This window comes from Rattus norvegicus, chromosome X (genome assembly GCF_021556685.1).
Source record: "Rattus norvegicus strain SHRSP/BbbUtx chromosome X, alternate assembly SHRSP_T2T, whole genome shotgun sequence".
NCBI lineage: Eukaryota > Metazoa > Chordata > Mammalia > Rodentia > Muridae > Rattus > Rattus norvegicus.
The window spans coordinates 22,102,083-22,119,278 of NC_141554.1; the positions used below are offsets into that span (position 1 = coordinate 22,102,083).

At 40.6% G+C, this 17,196-nt stretch overlaps 1 protein-coding gene across 1 annotated transcript in view; it reads right to left on the minus strand.

Annotated features, from left to right (window-relative positions):
* The window catches only part of Dgkk (diacylglycerol kinase kappa), a 129,308-nt gene that overhangs the window by 67,345 nt on the left and 44,767 nt on the right, over nt 1–17,196 (minus strand). Inside the window, exons 2-4 of the mRNA XM_087601157.1 lie at nt 15,229–15,339; nt 13,529–13,609; nt 11,555–11,659 (exon numbers count right to left, since the gene is read on the minus strand). Coding sequence (XP_087457283.1) covers nt 11,555–11,659; nt 13,529–13,609; nt 15,229–15,339 — 297 coding nt within the window. The remainder of the gene's footprint in view (nt 1–11,554; nt 11,660–13,528; nt 13,610–15,228; nt 15,340–17,196) is intronic.

The following is a 17,196-nucleotide window of genomic DNA, read 5'->3' on the forward strand; positions in this document are numbered from 1 at the left end:
TGACACTGAATTGGAAATTTCTAGTTTCTTCGGAAAGTTAGTTATGTCAAATGATGTTTTGCTGGGGCACGCAGGTGAAAGCATGTCTCGCTAAAGCAGACATGTGAAAGACTGTTTTCCTGAAGCAGACACAGGTGAAAGGATGTTTTGATATAGCAAACATGTGAAAGGATCTGTGAGGAAGGAGTATAACTATGACCCCACGGACAGTGGAAGATAAGCAATGAGCATTGGTTTGGTTTGCTCAGCTGCAACATTCTTCTCTAAGACACACATGAATTGGTTCGCCTTACATAGAGTTGTTGAGCTCAACTTGTAACTTCCACGAGAATTCCTGCAGGCAGCTTGCTGCTCTGAGGCCTCACGTCAGGCAGGTAGGCAAGCCTGGCTGTTCCTTCAGGATTGAAGGATAGCTGCTGGTTCCCAATTGGTGTCTCCCTGCCTAGAGGACTGGTCTTCAGCTGCTGAGTGTTATTTGGTGTTTTCTTGGTGTTTTCTATGGGGCTGAACTGCTGCTGAAGAAGGTTGCCCCCCACAAAAGTATTGCTAAACAGGCCCACTTCCACCATATCCTAACAACTTTTCTCTTTTACTACCTCTGTTGGGTGGAAGGCTAGAGGAGAGGTTGAGTCCATCTTAAAAGTAGGTTGCAGACCCGCGGATCCCGGCCCGCAGCAGCTCTCTGCTCCCAGACCCGGTGAGAGAGAGACCCAACCGCCTGGTCAGGTGGGCACTCCTGAGGCTGCAGAGCGGAAGAGACCACCAACACTGCTCACCCCTGCCCACATCCCTGGCCCAAGAGGAAACTGTATAAGGCCTCTGGGCTCCCGTGGGGGAGGGCCCAGGAGCGGCAGGACCCCTGCCAGAGACACCGCCGGACCCTGAAGGAAACAGACCAGATAAACAGTTCTCTGCACCCAAATCCCGTGGGAGGGAGAGCTAAACCTTCAGAGAGGCAGACAAGCCTGGGAAACCAGAAGAGACTGCTCCCTGCACACACATCTCGGACGCCAGAGGAAAAAGCCAAAGACCATCTGGAACCCTGGTGCACTGAAGCTCCCGGAAGGGGCGGCACAGGTCTTCCTGGTTGCTGCCGCTGCAGAGAGCCCCTGGGCAGCACCCCACGAGCAAACCTGAGCCTCGGGACCACAGGTAAGACCAACTTTTCTGCTGCAAGAAAGCTGCCTGGTGAACTCAAGACACAGGCCCACAGGAACAGCTGAAGACCTGTAGAGAGGAAAAACTACACACCCGAAAGCAGAACACTCTGTCCCCAGAACTGACTGAAAGAGAGGAAAACAGGTCTACAGCACTCCTGACACACAGGCTTATAGGACAGTCTAGCCACTGTCAGAAATAGCAGAACAAAGTAACACTAGAGATAATCTGATGGCGAGAGGCAAGCGCAGGAACCCAAGCAACAGAAACCAAGACTACATGCCATCATCGGAGCCCAATTCTCCCACCAAAACAAACATGGAATATCCAAACACACCAGAAAAGCAAGATCTAGTTTCAAAATCATATCTGATCATGATGCTGGAGGACTTCAAGAAAGACATGAACACACTTAGGGAAACACAGGAAAACATTAATAAACAAGTAGAAGCCTACAGAGAGGAATCGCAAAAATCCCTGAAAGAATTCCAGGAAAACACAATCAAACAGTTGAAGGAATTAAAAATGGAAATAGAAGCAATCAAGAAAGAACACATGGAAACAACCCTGGATATAGAAAACCAAAAGAAGAGACAAGGAGCTGTAGATACAAGCTTCAACAACAGAATACAAGAGATGGAAGAGAGAATCTCAGGAGCAGAAGATTCCATAGAAATCATTGACTCAACTGTCAAAGATAATGTAAAGTGGAAAAAGCTACTGGTCCAAAACATACAGGAAATCCAGGACTCAATGAGAAGATCAAACCTAAGGATAATAGGTATAGAAGAGAGTGAAGACTCCCAGCTCAAAGGACCAGTAAATATCTTCAACAAAATCATAGAAGAAAACTTCCCTAACCTAAAAAAAGAGATACCCATAGACATACAAGAAGCCTACAGAACTCCAAATAGATTGGACCAGAAAAGAAACACCTCCCGTCACATAATTGTCAAAACACCAAACGCACAAAATAAAGAAAGAATATTAAAAGCAGTAAGGGAAAAAGGTCAAGTAACATATAAAGGGAGACCTATCAGAATCACACCAGACTTCTCGCCAGAAACTATGAAGGCCAGAAGATCCTGGACTGATGTTATACAGACCCTAAGAGAACACAAATGCCAGCCCAGGTTACTGTATCCAGCAAAACTCTCAATTAACATTGATGGAGAAACCAAGATATTCCATGACAAAACCAAATTTACACAATATCTTTCTACAAATCCAGCACTACAAAGGATAATAAATGGTAAAGCCCAACATAAGGAGGCAAGCTATACCCTAGAAGAAGCAAGAAACTAATCGTCTTGGCAACAAAACAAAGAGAATGAAAGCACACAAACATAACCTCACATCCAAATATGAATATAATGGGAAGCAATAATCACTATTCCTTAATATCTCTCAATATCAATGGCCTCAACTCCCCAATAAAAAGACATAGATTAACAAACTGGATACGCAACGAGGACCCTGCATTCTGCTGCCTACAGGAAACACACCTCAGAGACAAAGACAGACACTACCTCAGAGTGAAAGGCTGGAAAACAACTTTCCAAGCAAATGGTCAGAAGAAGCAAGCTGGAGTAGCCATTCTAATATCAAATAAAATCAATTTTCAATTAAAAGTCATCAAAAAAGATAAGGAAGGACACTTCATATTCATCAAAGGAAAAATCAACCAAGATGAACTCTCAATCCTAAATATCTATGCCCCAAATACAAGGGCACCTGCATACGTAAAAGAAACCTTACTAAAGCTCAAAACACACATTGCACCTCACACAATAATAGTGGGAGATTTCAACACCCCACTCTCATCAATGGACAGATCATGGAAACAGAAATTAAACAGTGATGTCGACAGACTAAGAGAAGTCATGAGCAAAATGGACTTAACGGATATTTATAGAACATTCTATCCTAAAGCAAAAGGATATACCTTCTTCTCAGCTCCTCATGGTACTTTCTCCAAAATTGACCATATAATTGGTCAAAAAACGGGCCTCAACAGGTACAGAAAGATAGAAATAATCCCATGCGTGCTATCGGACCACCACGGCCTAAAACTGGTCTTCAATAACAATAAGGGAAGATTGCCCACATATACGTGGAAATTGAACAATGCTCTACTCAATGATAACCTGGTCAAGGAAGAAATAAAGAAAGAAATTAAAAACTTTTTAGAATTTAATGAAAATGAAGATACAACATACTCAAACTTATGGGACACAATGAAAGCTGTGCTAAGAGGAAAACTCATAGCGCTGAGTGCCTGCAGAAAGAAACAGGAAAGAGCATATGTCAGCAGCTTGACAGCACACCTAAAAGCTCTAGAACAAAAAGAAGCAAATACACCTAGGAGGAGTAGAAGGCAGGAAATAATCAAACTCAGAGCTGAAATCAACCAAGTAGAAACAAAAAGGACCATAGAAAGAATCAACAGAATCAAAAGTTGGTTCTTTGAGAAAATCAACAAGATAGATAAACCCTTAGCCAGACTAACGAGAGGACACAGAGAGTGCGTCCAAATTAACAAAATCAGAAATGAAAAGGGAGACATAACTACAGATTCGGAGGAAATTCAAAAAATCATCAGATCTTACTATAAAAACCTATATTCAACAAAATTTGAAAATCTTCAGGAAATGGACAATTTCCTAGGCAGATACCAGGTATCGAAGTTAAATCAGGAACAGATAAACCAGTTAAACAACCCCATAACTCCTAAGGAAATAGAAGCAGTCATTAAAGGTCTCCCAACCAAAAAGAGCCCAGGTCCAGACGGGTTTAGTGCAGAATTCTATCAAACCTTCAAAGAAGACCTCATACCAATATTATCCAAACTATTCCACAAAATTGAAACAGATGGAGCCCTACCGAATTCCTTCTACGAAGCCACAATTACTCTTATACCTAAACCACACAAAGACACAACAAAGAAAGAGAACTTCAGACCAATTTCCCTTATGAATATCGACGCAAAAATACTCAATAAAATTCTGGCAAACCGAATTCAAGAGCACATCAAAACAATCATCCACCATGATCAAGTAGGCTTCATCCCAGGCATGCAGGGATGGTTTAATATACGGAAAACCATCAACGTGATCCATTATATAAACAAACTGAAAGAACAGAACCACATGATCATTTCATTAGATGCTGAGAAAGCATTTGACAAAATTCAACACCCCTTCATGATAAAAGTCCTGGAAAGAATAGGAATTCAAGGCCCATACCTAAACATAGTAAAAGCCATATACAGCAAACCAGTTGCTAACATTAAACTAAATGGAGAGAAACTTGAAGCAATCCCACTAAAATCAGGGACTAGACAAGGCTGCCCACTCTCTCCCTACTTATTCAATATAGTTCTTGAAGTTCTAGTCAGAGCAATCAGACAACAAAAGGAGATCAAAGGGATACAGATCGGAAAAGAAGAGGTCAAAATATCACTATTTGCAGATGACATGATAGTATATTTAAGTGATCCCAAAAGTTCCACCAGAGAACTACTAAAGCTGATAAACAACTTCAGCAAAGTGGCTGGGTATAAAATTAACTCAAATAAATCAGTTGCCTTCCTCTATACAAAAGAGAAACAAGCCGAGAAAGAAATTAGGGAAACGACACCCTTCATAATAGACCCAAATAATATAAAGTACCTCGGTGTGACTTTAACCAAGCAAGTAAAAGATCTGTACAATAAGAACTTCAAGACACTGAGGAAAGAAATTGAAGAAGACCTCAGAAGATGGAAAGATCTCCCATGCTCATGGATTGGCAGGATTAATATAGTAAAAATGGCCATTTTACCAAAAGCAATCTACAGATTCAATGCAATCCCCATCAAAATACCAATCCAATTCTTCAAAGAGTTAGACAGAACAATTTGCAAATTCATCTGGAGTAACAAAAAACCCAGGATAGCTAAAGCTATCCTCAACAATAAAAGGACTTCAGGGGGAATCACTATCCCTGAACTCAAGCAGTATTCCAGAGCAATAGTGATAAAAACTGCATGGTATTGGTACAGAGACAGACAGATAGACCAATGGAATAGAATTGAAGACCCAGAAATGAACCCACACACCTATGGTCACTTGATTTTTGACAAAGGAGCCAAAACCATCCAATGGAAAAAAGATAGCATTTTCAGCAAATGGTGCTGGTTCAACTGGAGGGCAACATGTAGAAGAATGCAGATCGATCCATGCTTATCACCCTGTACAAAGCTTAAGTCCAAGTGGATCAAGGACCTCCACATCAAACCAGACACACTCAAACTAATAGAAGAAAAACTAGGGAAGCATCTCGAACACATGGGCACTGGAAAAAATTTCCTGAACAAAACACCAATGGCTTATGCTCTAAGATCAAGAATCGACAAATGGGATCTCATAAAACTGCAAAGCTTCTGTAAGGCAAAGGACACTGTGGTTAGGACAAAACGGCAACCAACAGATTGGGAAAAGATCTTTACCAATCCTACAACAGATAGAGGCCTTATATCCAAAATATACAAAGAACTCAAGAAGTTAGACCGCAGGGAAACAAATAACCCTATTAAAAAATGGGGTTCAGAGCTAAACAAAGAATTCACAGCTGAGGAATGCCGAATGGCTGAGAAACACCTAAAGAATTGTTCAACATCTTTAGTCATAAGGGAAATGCAAATCAAAACAACCCTGAGATTTCACCTCACACCAGTGCGATTGGCTAAGATCAAAAACTCAGGTGACAGCAGATGCTGGCGAGGATGTGGAGAAAGAGGAACACTCCTCCATTGTTGGTGGGGTTGCAGACTGGTAAAACCATTCTGGAAATCAGTCTGGAGGTTCCTCAGAAAATTGGACATTGAACTGCCTGAGGATCCAGCTATACCTCTCTTGGGCATATACCCAAAAGATGCCTCAACATATAAAAGAGACACGTGCTCCACTATGTTCATCGCAGCCTTATTTATAATAGCCAGAAAATGGAAAGAACCCAGATGCCCTTCAACAGAGGAATGGATACAGAAAATGTGGTACATCTACACAATGGAATATTACTCAGCTATCAAAAACAACGAGTTTATGAAATTCGTAGGCAAATGGTTGGAACTGGAAAATATCATCCTGAGTGAGCTAACCCAATCACAGAAAGACGTACATGGTATGCACTCATTGATAAGTGGCTATTAGCCCAAATGCTTGAATTACCCTAGATCCCTAGAACAAACGAAACTCAAGACGGATGATCAAAATGTGAATGCTTCACTCCTTCTTTAAATGAGGAAAAAGAATACCCTTGGCAGGGAAGGGAGAGGCAAAGATTAAAACAGAGACTGAAGGAACACCCATTCAGAGCCTGCCCCACATGTGGCCCATACATATACAGCCACCCAATTAGACAAGATGGATGAAGCAAAGAAGTGCAGACCGACAGGAGCCGGATGTAGATCGCTCCTGAGAGACACAGCCAGAATACAGCAAATACAGAGGCGAATGCCAGCAGCAAACCACTGAACTGAGAATAGGTCCCCTATTGAAGGAATCAGAGAAAGAACTGGAAGAGCTTGAAGGGGCTCGAGACCCCAAAAGTACAACAATGCCAAGCAACCAGAGCTTCCAGGGACTAAGCCACTACCTAAAGACTATACATGGACTGACCCTGGACTCTGACCTCATAGGTAGCAATGAATATCCTAGTAAGAGCACCAGTGGAAGGGGAAGCCCTGGGTCCTGCTAAGACTGAACCCCCAGTGAACTAGTCTATGGGGGGAGGGCGGCAATGGGGGGAGGGTTGGGAGGGGAACACCCATAAGGAAGGGGAGGGGGGAGGGGCATGTTTGCCCGGAAACCGGGAAAGGGAATAACACTCGAAATGTATATAAGAAATACTCAAGTTAATAAAAAAAAAAGTAGGTTGCAAAAACTTTATGTCTACACATGATAAAAGTTCTGGAGAGAATCTGGACACAAGGGATATACCTCAACACAATAAAAGAAGTTCACAGCAAGCCCAGAGCCAACATCAACTTAAATGGAAAGAAACTCAAAGCCATTTTTTTTAAAATCAGGAATAAGACACAATTTTCCATTCTCTATATCTATTCAATATAGTACTTGAAGTTTTAGCTAGAGCAATATGACAACTGAAGGAAATCAAGGGGACACAAATTGGAAAGGATGGAGTCAAAGTATCTTTATTTGCAGAGATGATAATATACATAAGTGACCCCCCCAAATTCTATGAGAACTCCTACAACTGATAAACACTTTCAGCAAAGTAGCTAGATACAAACTCACAGAAAAAGTTGTAGCTCTCCTATAGACAAAGAACAAATTGAGAAATAAATTAATAGCATCTTTCACAATAACCTCAAATAACATCTTGCCAAAAGCAATTGCAGATCCAATGCAACCCCTATCAAAATTCCAACACAATACAGACCTTGGAAGAACAATACTTAACTTCCTATGGCACAAAAACAGACAGATTGATCAATGGAATTGAATTGAAGACCCAGACATAAGTCACACACATATGGACACCTGAGTTTTGATGAGGAAACCAGAAGTACATACTGGAAAAAGACAAGCAGCCTGTTTGACAAATGGTGCTGGTCAATCTGTATGGCTCTGTGCAGAGAAATGCAAATAGACTTCTTCTATCACCCTGTACAATCTCAACTCCAAATGGATCAAAGGCCTCAATATAAAACCAGATACACTGAACCTGATAGAAGAGAAAATGGGGGGATAACCTTGAGCTCATTGGCACAGGAACACATGGATTTCTCTTAGAGGGGGATATAGAATAAATTTTATGGATGAACTGGGTGGTAGATGTTTTGGAAACGTGAGGACAGGCAGGGATGGACAGGGAGAGAAAGCTTGAACTGAAGGCTACTTGAGGGTTGGTATGGAAACCTAGAGCAATGGAGACTTCCTTAAATATCAATCCTAATAAAGTGTCCAAATAAAGGGGGAGATGTAGTCCTAACTATATCTTGTCTCCAAAGGTGCTTCTAGCACCTGGACTAAATTACAACAATGACCAAATTACAACCGGCCAAAGGGGTCCCATCGAAATCTCAAACAATCCAGACTGTTGCCGAAACAGTAGGTTACTCTCCACAAACTGACAGCAAGAACCCATTGCTGAAGACCACACTCATATAGTTCCTTGAACAGGAAGAGATAGATCTGGTGCCTCCACAGGACCTTCACCCTAATACTCTAGTGATTTTTGGTTCAGGAAGGTATTCCACACACTATCAAAAGGGAAACAAACAACAACCCAGCCACTAAACCATTGCTCTACAGTGCTGTCCTGCCTCCAAAATATGCCGGGGCAATGGTAGCACGAAGCTTGTGGGAGTAGCTAACCAGTGTCTGATTTGACAGAAGGCCCACTTCATGAAATGGAACATGTTAGTACCTTACTTTCTGGTCAAAACCTCCTTCCTACCGCACTCCTTCAATGGTCCAAAGAATGTTCACCTGGTAGTTTCTGTGCTCTACCATTGACTTCCAACCTCATTCCCACTGTATCTTTTTCTTACATCGTGTGTGTGTGTGTGTGTGTGTGTGTGTGTGTGTGTGTGTGTGTGTGTGTGTGCGTGTGTGTGTGCGTGTGTGTGTGTGTGTGTGTCTGTCTGTCTGTCTGGACACACTTGACATACATGTATACAAATGTAGAAGAGGCCATGAGGTATCCACATGTATTTGTGAGACAGGGTCTCTCACTCAACCTAGACATTGCAATCTTAGCTATGCTGGTTGGCTAATTAACTCCTGGAACCCATCTGCCTCTGCACCTCTATGGCCTCAGTCCTGGATTTAAGGGAATACGGTGCCATGGCAGGAGTTTTAATGTGGGTTCTGGGGATGCCAATTCAGATTCTCTTGCTCATTAGCAAGTTTTACCTACTAAGCTATCTCTTCCGCTTCTCTATCCTTAACTTCTAAAGTATACAACTGAACAACTCTTCTCTTTCCAATCTTCTTTCCATTGGAATGTTATCATATTGTAAGCCTTCACTCCTTGCCCTGGCACTGTAAAGCCTCTGCCATTATAACTACCTCTCTGGCTATTCTTCTTCTGGGCACATTCCTAGACATTTTCCAGCTATGTTTCATTGTATTTCAAGAAACACAATGAAATTCTCTTGTCTTAGCTTTTTCTTATATCAGTTTCCTTGTTTAGGATGCTAAGCTGGCCCAAACCCTTGCCACTAATAAAGTCCCATTCATCTCTTAAGGTCAATCTCAAGTCTCTTTACTAATTCTTCCCAGAAGTCTCTAGACACTTACCCTTTCCTCTTCTGTACTCCTATACTACTTCTACTATCTGTTTTCTCTGAGAATTGTCAGTACTAGCATGTCTCCCTGACTACCTAAAAGCTCACTGGGGCCAGGAGGTAGAATTCTACTTTTTTCTTTCAACACATTTGGCACCATAACTGAACATCTAGTAGTATATCTATGGAAAAGTTTCCAATAGATTATTCAATTACTTTGTCAGTACTCTAATATGTCACTAAACCCAGGATTAATCTTTTGTCACCACAAATGGCAGGCACTACTGGTGAGAGAAGATAGGAAAGACTGTCATAATAAGGTGCATGAAAAAGGGAAATATTTGCCTGTTTAAGCCTCAAGCAAGATGAAATGCTAAGCTTCTTGTGGTGAGGGCTTTGTCCAGCAGCTGGAAGTGTTCCTTAATGTATTTAGGTTCCCGAGGCAACTCCATAGAGGTTTGGATTTGGTCCTCATCCAATTCTTCCAAGAGAGTAAACAGGCACATTATTCTTTTCTCTTTTAGCATGTGCCGGGTTGTTAATAGCCAGGTGTTTAATTCACTGGAGTGAATAATGACACATCTATTTTCTGACCATTTTCTCTAGGATTTTGGCATTCCTTGGCTAATAATTAAAATTCAAAACATCCCATGTGACCATTTGTGAGATTGAAAATATTATATGATATGTAAGACGCATTCCAGTTTGAATAGAAGTAAGCCAAGAGAAAGGGCTTGCTCCTGGAGGATAAGAACAGCAGAGCAGTAAAGAATGACCATCTCTTTGCTGGCATCATGGCCAGGGTGGGGATATACTACTCCATCAGGGAAGGAAGAAGAAAAGAGCAAAGCAGCTCAACACTAAATGCCAAGTCGTGTGCAAACCTATTATCAGATGCTGTGCGGAGGACTCGCAATTGAGCATTATATTGTAAGCCTGTAAGAGAGAGGGCTTCATGATGTGTTAGAGGCTCCAGTTTAGTCACATTGGCATGTTATCCCCATCATAGTCATGAACAGTCAAATGTATAGTTAGGTCACCAAGTGGTGAGAAGACTGAGAAGTCCTAGGAATATGAGGAAAGATGGCTCTTCTCAAGGACATTCTTTTTAATTTCTAAGCCTTAATATTACTGAGCACCCTGCTCCAACTTAAATGCACAAAACAATCCTCTATTGTTCATTAGTTATTTAAGATATTAATATTCTTTTGTGATATATTTTCTCCTGGATTTAGATGTTTTTAATTATATTGTGTGACATCAAGGTCTCTAAAGACTTTCACAGAAGACTTGTTTTAGGATGAAGTCTGTATCAGTCCAAGTCAAAACTGACTTCAAGATCTCCCTTAGATTTACGTATCCTTTCAAAAATATTTATCTAGCCTCGCTGTGATGTACACATTTTTCTAAGGAAACAAATGACATGATCCTTTCCACTTTGCAAATCATATAGATTAGAATTGTGGTACATTTACAGAAGAGCTGGTTGAGACCAGATCTCACAGTCTGAATAGTAGCACTGAGTGTTTTAGAGACAGTGAAAGAGAAAAGAACCCGATGCGCTATGGGGTAGGCTTCTCCATTTCTTTTGTGGTGGACAGAAAGCAGAGTTAGACTTGTATAGGAGTTCAGGACATATACCGAGGGAATACAGAGCCTGGGTCCAAATTCTCCTTTTTGTTTTGTTTTCAAAATAGTGCTTATTTCTCCTTCACCTGATTCCTTCCTCTTTCTCGGCCTCAATTCCCTTTAAGTGTTATTATTGTTATTCTGAATACAGGAATGAAAACTGCTGATTGCAAGTTTCTTAACATCATGGCTGTCTCAGTTAGCTGTGCATTTCATCCATTGGATATACCATGACATATCTGATAGATGTGTACAGAAGAGTCTAAATTATATGGTTACCGCGGTCTGAGCCTAAGTGAATCTCTCCTATTTGTGAGGAGCTCTAAACAGGTTTCCAAATGATATCTACATGTATGTCCTGGTTAGTCTCTGCTTCTATTTTACTAGTTCTTTGTTTCAACTAACTTCCCAATGTAATCACTTAAGTATTTTCTCTTGAGAGTTGTATGTTTTTGCAACCATTCTCCTTACCTGACGGATTTCTCCCTGCTGGACAGTTTTTATGATGTTAATCCATTCTTCCATATCTTGCCGGCTGGGTGCAACTAAAGAGACTTTTCGATGTGGTGTGATAACCTAAAGAAAACATCCTATTGTTAGTTTATTTTCACCAACAAAACCCCCTGTCCCAAATCTGCAAATACTCTATGAAATTAGACATAGGTACCAAGCATATTTTAAGGCACTTCTTGAATATGACATAACTTTCCAGGGCCACCCTCAGCTGCTTTAATAACTATTCAAGACAATAGTAATTATAATAGTAATAATGAAGACTTTAATGCCACTTCGTGGGTGCCTAGAACTATTTCAATGTACTTTTAGGCATATTATTTCAATCAAACTTTGTTACGGTCCCATGAGATGGGCATTGTAATTGTTCCCCTTTCATAACCAGGAAAGCCAAGACAAGGACAGCTAAATGATTTTCTAGACTTCAGCCAGCAGTTAAAAAACGAAGGCAAATTCTTTGGCTGTTGAATCCACACTCTTAAGGATTCAGCTACATTCTATCTATTCTATCTATAAAATGAGCTTGCCTATCATTTTTACTTGCTCCCTGCTGTTCTATGTGAAGTGGGGAAAGTGTATTTGCTTCAACAGGGTGCCTGCCTTTCACTGTGTGTGGGCAAAACAGGATGTAAAGAAATCCAGTTTCTTTTTCACGGTCAGGGATAAATGGATGAAAAATGTACAGTAGTCTCTCCTAATCCTTTGAGCGAATGCAAGAACCCAGCCAGGAATTGGATCAAAGCCACTCTGAATATCTTCAATGTTTGTTGCTTGGTTTACTTGCTTGTTTATTATTGGGTGCATGCATGTATATGATGTTCGTATACACATGTATGCATGTGAGTGTAGACCTGCATGTGGCAAAGACCATGTGGGAAGGCCAGTTGAGGTGTTGGTTCTCTCCTTCCTTAATTGAATGGAGGGATGGAGTTCAGGTTGTTGAGCTAACATGGCACGCTCCTTTGCCTGATGAGTCAGCTCACAGGCTCCGTATTGAAGGTCTTAATGCTGTAGCCCATGAGCAGAACTTCAGGTTTTCCCAGATAGCAAGAGAAAACAAGATGGGCTATGGTGTCAGTCATTGCTTCAATGCTCCTGTTTGTTTTTCTGGTGAATATACCTCAAATGGAAGCTCGTGGTAAGCACGCTAACACATAGTCTTTGTCTCCCTTTGCACGGAGCACTTGATTGTGTGGTAGATAGGCACAGGAACTGGTTGGGAACATGATTACAGCCACGTCTTCATTTCACATCTGTTCTTAACTAGTCTGTTGTGCAGTGGCCCTGAGTTTTCACTGAGATGAGGGATAGCGTAGCCTCAAGAAGAAACCTGATATAACCAACTGATGAGGTTGGGGAAGACAGTTTCGAGAGAGGTGAGATGGAGTCTTTGGAGTTAGTGGACTTGATACTTTCCAGTGATTCTGTTGGTTTAGATTTCCATGAGTGAGCAAAGCTGCACGGCAGTCCATTGCACTAAGCCCTGAACTTCCTCTGCTTTCTTAGAAGTATTCTCATCCAGAACCTCACCGTGGGCTAGACTTCACTGAGGATTATCTATAGCATCAAAGAAGTGATGCCATGGACCCTGGTTATTCTACATTTTCCTATGACTTACCCACGTCTTGTAACCCTTTCCAACAATACTTCTAAATTACATGTACCGAGAGGACTGACTGAATGCTATAATAGTCAAAGGCCCCTTGTCCCCTGAAGTCAGCTTATAATAGCAGCCTATTAATGGGGAACATGGTTAGTATTCACTGTGTTCTATAACGAGGCTAGTGGAAACTTGTATGAATATAACACTTTGCAATCAAAGAACATGCGATAAACCTGATGCCCCCCACAAAATGGACCAAGCAGCTATAACAATCCTTCCTCTCAGCCAGCCCTACCCAGGCACATTCAGATATTCTCAATGTTACTTACACAAAAACCGTGGCAAAGATTTCTACAGCTACTTTCTGCCAATACGACTTGAGACAGATCAATCGTTTCAAAGTGTGCAAACTGGGAAGACATAAAGAGAGAATGGTAAGAAGCCATTGGATTCACAAAGCAAATAGACATTGAAATGCGCGCGCGCGCACACACACACACACACACACACACACACACACACTGACAAATATTGTCGGTCATTGTGATCCAACCTTTCATTTGTCTTGAGGGCTAGGATTTATATAGTAACATGATTTTTGTAGATATGCCAAGTAAAAAACTAAATAAAAGTCCAACTTTCCTACAACTTTTCTGAGGGCTGTCGTAAGGCTTAGGCTGGTAGGGTTAGACTTATCCAAATAGAAAGGCTAGATAAGATAACAAAATTTAGTCTACCTGGGGAATGTGTAGGATAAATTATTATTTAATTTATTGGGTTGGAAGCCTTTGACTATCTTGCTTGGCACATCCAGTTTGGAGCCTGTATCTCCTGGTATAATTGATGTGATAGTTATTGCCTGGGTATCAGCTGGAAATCAGGACTATCAGTAGGACAAGGCTGTTTGAGCACTATGTAACTTGTGCTGTCATGCAAGACTCCATGTTCAGAATAGCCTAGGGCTTGGCCTAATGTTTTGTTACTGTCATCTTTAAATTCCTGATCATTTGATCTTTGGGCTTGTGTTTTGTAAACAAAGCCCAATAAGACCATGGGCTATGCACATGAACACAGGAGACACGTGTCATCCGCATGTCCACCCCGTGTCTTGGCATTCTAATTGCATTTGTCATGGGCCTGAACTTAGAATTCTAGTCACTCCCATCATAGTACTAATGCAAGTAAAAAGTCTATTATGTGTATGACTGAGCAGACAGGGACACTGACAGTCCACACATGCTAAAGTTAGAACTTACTACAAACATGAAGAAAAGGTGGTGGGGTTTTTTTTTAGAAGTAAGCAACCAGGGAGCCCTGTTCTATTACTTCTTATCCATGTCCTTATCCTCAGGTTATGCAACCATTTATGCTGAAAAGGGTGACACTGGTGGAAAAGGAAAGCCTGGGCAAGCTACTGTCTCTTTCCCACTTACTCAGAAAGTGTAGGCAGAATGTGAAAATATAAAAAAGGGAAGGAAAAAAAGAGCTAGTTTTGTATACTGTTGAAAAGTAAATACACATGCATGTATGAGCTACTAACGTAAATTACATAATAATGGTTGTTCTTGCTATAAGTTAAGTGCTCTTCTATTTACATTTAAAACTGGAGTGGTAGAAAAGAAAATTAAATGGTAAACCTCATGCTAAATTTTTTCTTTTTAGAATAACATTAAATATCAAATTAAAACACCATAAATCAACACTTTATATTTTAGTATAAATATGAAACATCTTATGCTAGTACCAGTAATGACTTTTTTCCTGGCTTTTGAGTAAAGTGTTCTGTCTTTTCATTTTGCATTGGCCCTGATGAATTTGGTAGTTACCTCTGGATACAGAAACTAACCAGGGACTCCATGCAAAGGAAGATATAGGTAAGGGGGGAGGGAAATACTACCACATATTTGTGCAAGGGAATTAGTTAAAAGAATAGATGGTTTTAACTTCCACTCTAATGGTGGTCTTCTCCACACCCACCCCATTTCTAGGCACCCACCCATTATAGCAGATGAAAGGGTTCTATAATTACCGAAGGATGGTGTGCAAAGTGGAGCTTCTGTCCTTGAATCAAACAATATCTAAGCTTCCATCTCTTGAAGGAGTTACAGTTCTTTAGCAGGGGTCCTTCCTTCAGTATTTTCTGAAAGACAGAAGCAGAGCAGTAGGTTGGTTAGATGAGCTTGTGAGGTCGTTGATTTGTTCTCTCAGGTGAGACCTATCTGGAAAAGTCTCTCTCTCCTAAATGGCTGATGAATAATAGCCTGTAGGCCAGGTAAGAACACAAGGAAATTAATTCCACCAGAAAAGGCATTGGTTTCCTTTCTATAAAACACTCATAATGACATAGCCTTCGATATTAGGATATATTGTTCAAAAGCTATGGAAAACATTTCCATTTGGGGTGAGGGTAGAGAGGAAAGCATGTATGTGTAAGGGGGAAATTGACAATCCTGAGAAAGTATGGGTAGCAGTGGAAAAGGTTAAGTTCAATAAAGGCTGATTTTCTAAACTATTCAGGTCAGAGATAGAACCTTCCAATCAGCTCTTTTAGGAGATTCTTCTTAGAATATTAAGTTGGATTATGTCTCTTCACTGCTCACCAGCCTCCAATAGCTTCCTAATATTTTTAGAACCAAATATAAATTCCTTATCAAGGCCTTCAGGGGATTCATGAACTGGTGACGGAGTAAGCATAAAAAGGACTCCGAAAGACAATGACCTTCTGATTGCTTTCTTTATTTAGCACATGGTCTGGCCAAAGATTTTCCAGTTATTGCTCAACACACAGATCCTACCGGATACAGAGACCACTTATCATTTTTGTCCAGGGAAGACATTCTTGGTTATGTTATAGAAAACAAACAAGCATAAAGACCACCGTAAGTACTCATATGCACTAATCTGGGACCAAAGTTATACTTACTGATCAAAGACGGAGACACTTAAATTCACCAAACTGACCCCCCCTTTACCGTAAATTCTCTGTCATCTGATTTACTATTAAATGGCTTTGATAGCAAATTAGAATTTACCACTAAATGTCTAATGGAGTGTTTTACTTAGCCTAACTAGTGCATCCTAAAAGATTAAATTAATTGATACTGTTTAAAAGGCTTGTGTTTCCAGAAAAATGCACTTAGTTGTTTCTTTTGTTTACTCATTGTTTAAGCAAAAGAGCTAGCAGAAGTAGGCGTAAGCCCTTGCATAGCAACACTTGGCTGGACCTGTGTGGTGGCTGCCGCCTTCAGATGGAGTATCCTGCTACACCAAACAAGTGAGCTTGACACTCTAAGTGTTGGGAGGGTATATTGCTCAGTGATACAGTGCTTGTGTCTCATGCACAAGTCCCTATGCCCAATCCCCAGCATCATGATCAATTCATTAATAAGAAAAACACATCTAAAAATGGGGGAGAATGAATAAGAATAAAGTATAACAACATATGTGAGTAGAAATAGCATAACGAAACCCATTACTTTTATATGTTAATTTAAAATATTAATAAATCCCATTGTCCTGGTGACTGCAAACAGGTCATTTTGAGCAGATATTTAAAGGGGAGGAGGTAGAGATTTTTCATTAGAGCAGGGGAATACAGGGAATAAAGGGGCTTCAAGCACCAAGTGGGTAGAAGATAGGAAAATGATGAGGTCATAGAAGGCTAACCTAAAATGAAGGAGATAGAGAAAAGCTATATGGAAATCTATGCTCTTCAAACTTAAGGAAAAGGTTTAGTTACTAGAACATCCTATTAGTTATTTAGTTATTATTTAGTTAATAGGCCACACAAATGGAAGGGGAGATTCCCTAAGGCTTAAGGGTTAAGTGTGGACAGAAGCCTTGGTGATAGGAGACAGCACAGGTGGATTATCCAAAGTAAGGAGATATATATAGAAACTTTATAGAAATTCACTAGTTTATAAGTTAATTAATACATAATATAAAAAGGAGATGAAGCAGGAAGTATCCTGCATGGGTAGCCAATGATGCTCCTAGA